The 10,184-nt window shown below is 31.0% G+C and overlaps 1 protein-coding gene across 1 annotated transcript; it reads left to right on the top strand.

Moving 5' to 3' along the window:
• Positions 1-4,052: 4,052 nt before the first annotated feature.
• LOC101498303 (alternative oxidase 3, mitochondrial-like) lies at positions 4,053-9,809 on the top strand. The gene is made up of 4 exons (XM_004504742.4): positions 4,053-4,497; positions 4,575-4,703; positions 9,034-9,522; positions 9,636-9,809. The coding sequence occupies exons 1-4, from the start codon at positions 4,225-4,227 to the stop codon at positions 9,693-9,695; spliced, it is 951 nt and encodes a 316-aa protein (XP_004504799.1). The 5' UTR covers positions 4,053-4,224; the 3' UTR covers positions 9,696-9,809.
• The last annotated feature ends 375 nt before the right edge of the window (positions 9,810-10,184 follow it).

Raw genomic sequence — 10,184 nt, 5'->3', positions numbered from 1 at the left:
GTATTTTAATTTTATGAAAATTTGACCAGATGTGAGTAGCAAAATAGGACATATAAGTAGCAAAATTGTTTACATTAAAACATCTTCATCTTTTTTTATGTTAAAATATATTTTTGGTAATAATAAAAGGTAGTTACTAACTACAAAATTTGAATTGAAAAATATTATAAAACTTTTTTATGCATGTATCTAATTAAAAAATACATCATAATACAGTGTTATCATGACGTAAAATAAATTATACAATTTTATTATGTTTCTTCCTAAAATATCTATAAATATCTATGTAATGAAATATGAACTGTGCATGTGCAAAAAACAATTGAACGATAAATTTTTTTAAAAACTATTACTAACTATATTATATTAATATGTACATGTGAAAAGCAAAAAGTTGAAATAAATGCAAATTGTTTTATGAATAATTTAAAATAAATCAAATATAAAGCAAATAAGTTAACATCTTTAATTTGAAATTTTATGAAAAAAATACTCAGTCAATTAAAACATATTTTAATGATAACTATTAAAAAATCGGATACTTATATACAATATTTTTATTTATCATTAACTTAATATTTAAAAAATATTCAAGCAAATAAAGAATATCTATTAAAAACTTTCTCCTCTAAATAAAAAATTACTTGATCAGTTAAAATATTTTTTTATGTTAAAATAAATTAAAAAAATTTACTTAAAATATTTTCATTTCTTTATTTTAAATTAACAGTTTTCCCCTCCGTATTGAATTGAATTAAGCAAATAAAGTATAATACATGTAGATGAAATTTAGCGTAAGAGTTTCTGTATAAAATGTATACTATTAATTTAATATTTTTAGTTAACTTTTATAATTATTTCCATATAAATATATTTATTTCAGAATTTTTTCTCCTAACCTAATTTTTTTATAAATAAATTCCTTTTTCTAAGAAAAGTTTTATTTTATTTACCTAATTAATTTGTATTCAATCATATCATATAAAACAAAATTAATGTTATATTTAAATACTTTTTTATAAACGATGAAACCAAATTAAATTAATAATTCTCTTATTCTCTATCTATTTAAAAGCAACATATTTTAATTTAAATTTCATAAGTAATTTTTAGTTGTAATACCTTTATTATGATGTAAAAATAAAAATTTAACAGTACTTAGTTTTTGTTAAATTGAGAACGGAATTGAACTCCAACAAAAATAACTACCTATGTTAGACTTACTTTCATGAGTAATTTTTTTTCATTATCAACACCTTTCTATTTTAAATTTAAATTTATACGGGAATAAAATGCTTCAAAAGTAATTAGATGTTTTTGTCGAGTATTTATTTTGTATAAATTTACGTTTAACAACACAGTTACTGTTTCACGTTAAGTTTATAATTATACTATGTTGAATTAATATTAAAACTAAAAATTAAGCAAATTTAAAGATATTATGAAACTTAAACAAATTAAATTAATTATTATACAATATACATGTATGTACATATATATAAGTTGTTATTTGTTGGCAATCAAACCAGGATTGTTGGGTCATAGGACCTCCAATTAGAGATGATAATAGGTTAGTCTGTCCGTCAGAGTCTATGGTCTTACCTATTTAATAAAAATATTAGGCTCATATTGTTTTTAAAGTTTATTATGTTTGAGAGGCCGACTTATATATATTTAATTTTTTATTAATGTTATTTTTTATTATTTATATTAATAATATTATTTCCTATTTTAAATTATATCAATTGGGCAATCACTCAGTAGTCATTTCATACTTGATAGTCGTTTCATATTCGGTAGTTATTCAATTAGTCAATAACTCAGTAGTCGTTCCATATTTGTTTGAGAGGTAATAATGGATGCGTTTATTTCATAAATATATATATATATATATATATATATATATATATATATTATTTGAAATCAAGAACTATGTTTTAGGGTTTAAATGATGTTTGTTTCATATTTATAAAAAATTATTTTGTTAGAAAAATTATTTTTTTGTTAATATATATATATATATATATATATATGTGTGTGTGTGTACATAGATATTGGTATGTGGAGAACATCATCTGATATGAGTAGAGCATTCAAATATTTTAATATGAATAAAGTTTTTAAATAGGCTTTCAGGTCATACCACACTTTTAAAAAGGTAAAGTCAGAAGAAAAAAAAAAAACTATGATAGGTCGTAGGCCAGACTTAAGCCTAAAAAATAGTCGTAAGTCAAACTTAGACTTTTCAAAGTCTGACATGACCTGACCTATTCTCACCCATACCTCAAACCAATAGAAAAATGTCTTTATCACAAAAGGCTTTTTATCTTGTCACAAGTGCATGATTTGAAGTGACACTATAATTGACATAATTGCATTAAATCATCGCAATTTAAATAAGGAAACATTATATTATACTTTAGATATTCAATAAATTTACCATTCAAAACATACACTAAAAACACTAATTGTTTTGATTATTTTTAGAATATCAAATATCATTTCAAAATTTAATAACAAGCTTTATCCTATCATTTCATATCAATTCTTGACCACACAAACAAAAAATGATCCTCCCCTTTTAAGAAAAGAAAAAGTAGAAAGAAAATTATGATTTTGTAGGTTTATGGAAGAAAGTTAGAGGAAAGAAAGAAAGAAAGAAAATGAAAAGATGAAAACAAATAATAGAAAAATAAGATGAAAGTTGAGTTATTTGACTAAAGAGAAAAATAATAGATGGATGAAAGAAAATAAACAAATATATCAACATAACAAATATATTCCTATAAAAATAAATGCATTGTTTTTATTAAAATTTAAAATTAATGTTAAAAATACACATTTTTAATATCTTTTTTAATTAATTAAAATCTACATAAATACCATTAAATTTATATAAAACTCACGTAATTTAATAAAATCTATATAGTTCTAATTAAAAAAAGCTTAATTGCAGTTTTGGTCCCCCTATTTTTGTTGAATCGCAAAAGTAGTCCCTTCATTTTGTTTCTCCCTAGTTTTGGTCCCCGAAACATAACTTTAGTCTAAAATTTGATGAATATTTTTTTTTTTTTGCATTTATTTAAGTCACAACATGTTTCAAGATCTCATGTGCAACAATTGTATCTGAATTTTATGATCCTAAATGGTGTAGTACGGCTTTAAAAAATGAAATTGCATCAAATTTTGGATCAAAATTCTGTTTAGGGACCAAAACTAGAAAGAAAAAAAAAAATTACTTTCACAATTTAGTTAAAATAAATGTATCAAAACTGCATTTAAATCTATAAAAAAAAAATGTGTTAAAAAATATCTCATTCTCTTCAAAATTTAATGACAAGCGGGTCTTGGTCTTTAGGATGTCATTCCCACTATTTCGTAACTTTTCGTCTCAACCAAACCAGTGTGTCCCACACAAATTGATCATTCCTCCATTTATTACATCACAACCAAACAAAACAAAACAAAAATTAGAAAAGTGTGTTTTCTTGTCCCAATTGAATCCTTTCCTTTCCTATACTTTAAATAGAGAAGAAAATTTAGAGAGAGAAAGATTACCAAAATGAAAAAAATTAAAGACAAGTATATAAAACGATGAAAGCTTTCCCCATAGACACATGAAACTAAAGTGAGTAAAATGATTGAAAGGACTATGGAGGAAAAACAGTGTCAATCTTACACAATGAGAATTACTATGAAGAAGAGAGAAGGCTGCGTAAGAAATGAAACTGAGATTAAAATTAGTGTTTACAGAACATACGAGAAAACTCCATTGTTTGGAGACAGATGTTGTACATTGTAAGAATGAGTCCATATAGGTTATAGTAAATAGACAAGATAATTTGAATAGAAGAGAGGTGAAATGTCAAGTTGTATGGAATGGAATATTTCATTTAAAAATAACAAAGGCTGCGTCTAAAGAAATACTAATATGGACGGCTCTGATTAAGTATATATTTTTTGACTATACGCAGCATTGAATTGAATTGAACAAATAATCCAGGGAAGAGAAAAGTCCACAAAGCTTGAGTGACTGCCACGTAATCACGTAGTTGACTGAACATCTCCAATTCCAACTTAATGGCAAGTAATAATCAACAGAAATTAACATCCTAGATTGCAGCAGAGGGCAAAAGTAAAATTGAATACACACTCCTAATTTCTCTTATTGTATATATATAAATAAATCTCCAATTCTTCGCCACTCCAAATATATTATTCAACATGAAACACATATTAGTAAGGTCAACGGTACGAGCTCTGTTTCGCAGTGGCCAGAACTACCACCGCAACGTTCACCGGCATGGCGGCGGCGCTTTTGGAAGCTTCTACTGGCGGAGGATGTCTACTCTGCCAGAGAAAAAAGAAGATCATCAGTCAGATTCAGATGAGAACAACAACAAAAACAGCAACCCCGTCGTTTCCAGTTACTGGGGGATCACTAGGCCTAAGGTTCATAGAGAAGATGGAACTGAGTGGCCATGGAACTGTTTCATGGTAAGAATATTATATGTTTACTTATTATGATGATGTCGAATATAGGACATGTTTAATTTCTATCATTTCTTTAACAGCCATGGGAAAGTTACAACTCAGATGTGTCAATAGATGTGACAAAGCATCATGTACCAACCACGTTTGGGGATAAGTTTGCTTTCAGATCTGTCAAGTTTCTAAGGGTTCTCTCCGATTTGTATTTCAAGGTACGTGTGTGCTACCTACTGCTACCCCTTTCATTAAGCTAAGTTTAATGTGTAATAATTACAGTTCAATCAAACTTACTTTGTGTTACCGCACAGTAAGCAAATCCAACAAACAAAGAGAATTTGACTAACAAAGTTTAATGGTAACATGCTGATTTACTAGTTCAATTAATGTGTTGTACTTGTTAACAATGAAAACCGAAAAGAGAAACAACCACTCTAGAGTTTCATAATATAGAATGAACTAAACTTAAGTTAATAGGGTTATAATGAGTATATATATAAAAGAATAGAATTGTCTAAAATACTCTTACTACTAATAATATTATCTAACATCTCCCCTCAAACTCACGATGCATTAACATGGAGCATCGAGAGTTTGTCAACTAAAATATGGAAACGTTTAATGGAATACATCTTTGTAAACAAATCAGCAATTTGTAAAGAAGAAGAAACAAACGGTAGAGTAATGGTTCCATGCTGAAGATGATGACGAGTAAGATGACAATCAATCTCAACTTCTCTGTAGATGAGCGAGAGACAATGTCTTGTTTCTTACTCTTCCAAGAAATAAGAGAGTCTCCAAGAAAGATACAGAACCCTGTGGTGAATTTACGATCTGTGGTGTCACCAGCCCAATCAACATCATAATAAGCTCGTAACTCTAATGAGGATGACGATGGGAAGAGAAGACTTTGAAATTGAGTTCCTCGAAGATAACGAAGAATCTGAATAACTGTTGCCCAATGTACTGTAGTGGGAAAGACAACAAACTGACTAACAACATGAACAACATAAGCAATGTCGGGTCTGATAATCGTAAGATACACTAAGCTGTCAACCAAAGTACGATACAAAGTGGAATCTGGTAAAGGAACACCATCCAATGGAGCATATTTCACATTCAACTCAAGAGGAGTATCTGCTGCTCTAGTATCAGAAAGACGAGTCTGATCAAGAATGTTGACAATGTACTTGGATTGAGAAAGAAGGTAGCCTCTAGGAGAGTATGCAACTTCAATCCCCAAGAAATAGCGAAGAGTTCCCAAGTCCTTCATCTCAAATTGTTTGGCTAACTGCAATTTCAACTCATTGATTCCACTAACATCATCACCTGTAATAATCATATCATTAACATATAGAGAAAGTATAATGCGACCATAAGTGGTGGACCTTATAAACAATGCAGAATCATGTTCTCTAGAGCGGAAACCAAGAGAAGTGATCACAGTAGAGAATTTCTCAAACCAAGCTCGAGGAGCTTGTTTAAGACCATATAGAGCCTTTTTTAACTTACATAATTCCCCTTGATTATGAGAAACTCCTTGCGGAGGGACCATATAGACTTCTTCATGAAGCTCACCATTTAAAAAAGCATTTTTGACATCCATTTGAAAAATATGCCATTGACGAATAAATGCAATTGCAATAAGAGTACGAATAGTGGTTATCTTGGCTACAGGAGCAAAAGTTTCATTATCCATACCATATTGTTGAGAGAAACCCTTAGCAACAAGATGTGCTTTGTAGCGCTCAACTGACCCATCAGACTTAGTTTTGATCTGGTATACCCAACGAGACCCAATAGCACATTTTCCAGGAGGAAGAGCTACTAATTCCCAAGTATTGGTTTTGTGCAATGCAGAAAGTTCTTCTGCCATAGCATGCGGCCAAAGAGGATCAAGAACAACCTCTTTATAGGAAGATGGCTCAGACAAACTGTGAATAGAGGTTAAGAAAGAAACAAACGAAGTTGAGTAAGTGGAATACACAAAATCAGGTAACTTAGTAGACTTACATTGACGAAAGGGGTAACGAGGAGGATCAACAATTGCAGGAGGTGGTTGAACAACCGGGGGACAAGAGGGATGTCATCATGTGGAGTATTAGTATTTGTCCTGCAATTCTCAACAATACAATCACCAGAAGCATAATCATTAGGACTAAACCGATCAATATGGGTTAGTTCAGAACTCTTAGTAATCTGAGAATCAGAGGAAATAAAGTAAAAAGGGATGTGCTCAAGAAAAACAACATTACGAGATACATAAAGTTTTCCTACATGAGGATCATAACAACTATAACCTTTTTGACCATCCCCATAATCAAGAAAAACACACAACGTCGAATGAGAAGACAACTTACTGCGCTCTACTTGAGGGCGAAGAACAAAACAAGTAGAACCAAAAACTTTCAAAGAATGGTAATCAGGGGTAGAAGCATACTATTTTTCAAAGGGAGACAAACCTGATATGATAGATGATGGAATTCTATTAATAACATGAACAACAGCAAGAACTGCTTCTCCCAAAAACTCACTAGGAATTGAAGCGGACAACAAAAAGGAACGAGCAGTCTCTATAATATGACAGTGTTTCCTTTCAGCAACTCCATTTTGTTGAGGATATCAGTACAAGATGTTTGGTGGAGGGTGCCATCATAAGCAAGTAATTCCGAAAATTTATTAGAGGTATATTCACCACCTAAATCACAACGAAAACACTTTATAACAGAATTATGTTGAGTTTTGACCATTGCACGAAACATATGATAAATGTCAAAAAATTCAGACCGGTTTTTCATAAGATAAACCCAACAATAACGAGTGTAATCATCAATAAACGAAACATAATATCTAGATTCACCTTTGGTGAGAACCGGTGATGGACCCCAAACATCAGAGTGAACTAAATAAAAGGGCACATATGAAACAAAAAACACTTTTACTAAACGGTAAAGCTGAAAGTTTAGCAAGTTTACAAGCACAACAATCTGAGATATCACAGATTTGTAACTTTTCTAAGGCTCCAGTAGAAGTCAAATATTTTAATCTAGAAGCAGAAACATGTCCAAGGCGAGAATGCCATAGATAAAAACTAGAAGATAAGGAATTCAAGCGAAAATTAGATAATAAGTCAGCAGTAATTGTGGAGGCTGCAGTATCTGGGAGTCGCAGGTCATCTAAAACATAAAGTCCCTCTTGTCTATGACCTGTCCCAATCAGTCTCCCGGAATGTGGATCCTTCACACAACAAAAAATGGAAGAAAACATAACCGAATAACCGAGATCACATATTTGACTAACAGAAGCAAGACTCAAAGTAAGATTAGGAATATAATAAACATTAGAAAGAGACAAGTTAGGTGTGGAGACAGAACCAATGCCTGCTAGTGGCATAGGAGTGCCATCAGCAGTCAATGTGGATCCTGCACACAACAAGAAGTGGAAGAAAACATAACCGAATAACCGAGATCACATATTTGACTAACAGAAGCAAGACTCAAAGTAAGATTAGGAATATAATAAACATCAGAAAGAGACATGTTAGGTGTGGAGATAGAACCAACGCCTGTTAGTGGCATATGAGTGCCATCAGCAGTCATAACCGACACAGACGAGACAGGTCTCACAGATACAAAAGATTTATCATCGTATGTCATATGATGAGATGCTCCTGAATCAAGAATCCATATGGAAGGAGATATACCTGACATACTAGAGGAGTTCAAACCTTTAGAAGAGGTGGCATACCTGGCATATAATTGAGTGGCAAGAAGTTTTTGAAGTTGTTCTGCAATATCAGATATTTGGGAACCAATCTCAGATGGGTATACAGAACCAGAACTAGAGTCAATGGTAGGAGGAGCAAAAGCAACAACATTGGACGATGGCCCCCTAAAATTCTTCTTATGTGCTCTCCCCAATTTTGGACAATGTGCTTGAAGAGAATCATCCTTAGCACCAACCATAACAAATAATGACATAAAATACGACAAACACAATCACTAAGACAAAATAAATTAAGGATAATATGGTGTTGTGCGAGCACGATTTCTCTCCCTCCAAATGTCGTTTCTCCGATCCGACCGTTGAAGAAGAAGACCTGAATGTTGCGAACCTGCTGTCCAAACATCAGTCCGATCCAACGATTAACGAATGCGCAATCGATGTTTTTGTGAGACTGATTTAACAAAATTGAGAATATGGTTACTCTTCTCTTTTCTCTTTTAGTGGTTGTCTCTCCTATCAAAATAGTCTCTCTCTTCTTTATAGTAGATCCCAAAATCAACCAAAGCTCTTTGATACCATGTTAACGATGAAAAGAGGAAGAAGAGAAACAACCACTCTAGTGTTTCATAACATAGAATGAACCAAACATAAGTTAATAGGGTTACAATGAGTATATATATAAAAGAATAGAATTGTCTAAAATACCCTTACTACTAATATATAATAGTATTATCTAACAGTACTAAAGAGTAAAACTTGTGTATATATAGAAGAATTTTGAATAATGAGTTTGATTGATTTGAAATATTACAATTGTAGGAAAGGTATGGATGCCATGCAATGATGCTGGAAACAATTGCAGCTGTCCCTGGAATGGTAGGAGGAATGCTTTTACACCTAAAGTCTCTGCGAAAGTTTCAGCACACTGGTGGTTGGATCAAAGCATTACTTGAAGAAGCAGAGAATGAGAGGATGCATTTGATGACAATGGTGGAACTTGTCAAACCAAGTTGGCATGAAAGACTTTTAGTTATTACTGCACAAGGAGTTTTCTTCAATGCATTCTTTGTATTTTACCTCTTCTCACCAAAAATAGCACACAGGTTTGTTGGATATTTGGAAGAAGAGGCTGTGATTTCATACACACAACATTTAAATGCAATTGAGAGTGGTAAAGTTGAGAATGTAGCTGCTCCTGCTATTGCAATTGATTATTGGAGACTTCCTAAAGATGCAACTCTTAAGGATGTTATCACTGTTATTCGTGCTGATGAGGCTCATCATAGAGATGTTAATCACTTTGCTTCTGTGAGTGTTAAATTGTCAATTTTAGTTTAACTTGTCTTAAACACACTTGGTTTTTTAATTTCTTTTTTCTTCATTTCTTCTGATTGTTGTGTTCTTTTCTTTTTTTCTTTCAGGATATTCATCATCAAGGAAAGGAATTGAAAGAGGCTCCAGCTCCTGTTGGTTATCATTGAGTTATTGTTTGTCTTTTTTTTTTTTTTTACCAAATAGTAATTTATAGCCTTTGTTGTCTAAACTTTCAATTTGTGGCTGGTGTTAAATAAATAAAATGTCTTTTTCAGTGTGCATTCTGTAACCCTGAAAGTTTATCAATATTCAAATAAGTGATAATATGTTTAATTCTAATATTTTGAAATTACTTTTTAATTGATTGGATAAAATTGAAATGCTACACTGATGTTTGAGTCAAACTCTTAGAATAACAAGTGCAAATAATTACTAATTTATAATCTTAACAAGTGTCAAAATTATAGATTAAACACGTATTTATTCCATCTTTGAAAGTGCACAAGAATTGTGCTTTGATAGTGAGAGTTTATATTTGACTTATTTTATATATTTAACATTATGACTTATAACATTCATAATTGTTATTGTTTTGAAATATTTTAGGTAATATTAGTTTTTATTTTTTATTTTTTTTATGATATAATAGAATATCA

Source organism: Cicer arietinum, chromosome 6 (genome assembly GCF_000331145.2).
Source record: "Cicer arietinum cultivar CDC Frontier isolate Library 1 chromosome 6, Cicar.CDCFrontier_v2.0, whole genome shotgun sequence".
Classification (NCBI taxonomy): Eukaryota; Viridiplantae; Streptophyta; class Magnoliopsida; order Fabales; family Fabaceae; genus Cicer; species Cicer arietinum.
This window is presented reverse-complemented; position numbering and strand designations above follow the sequence as displayed.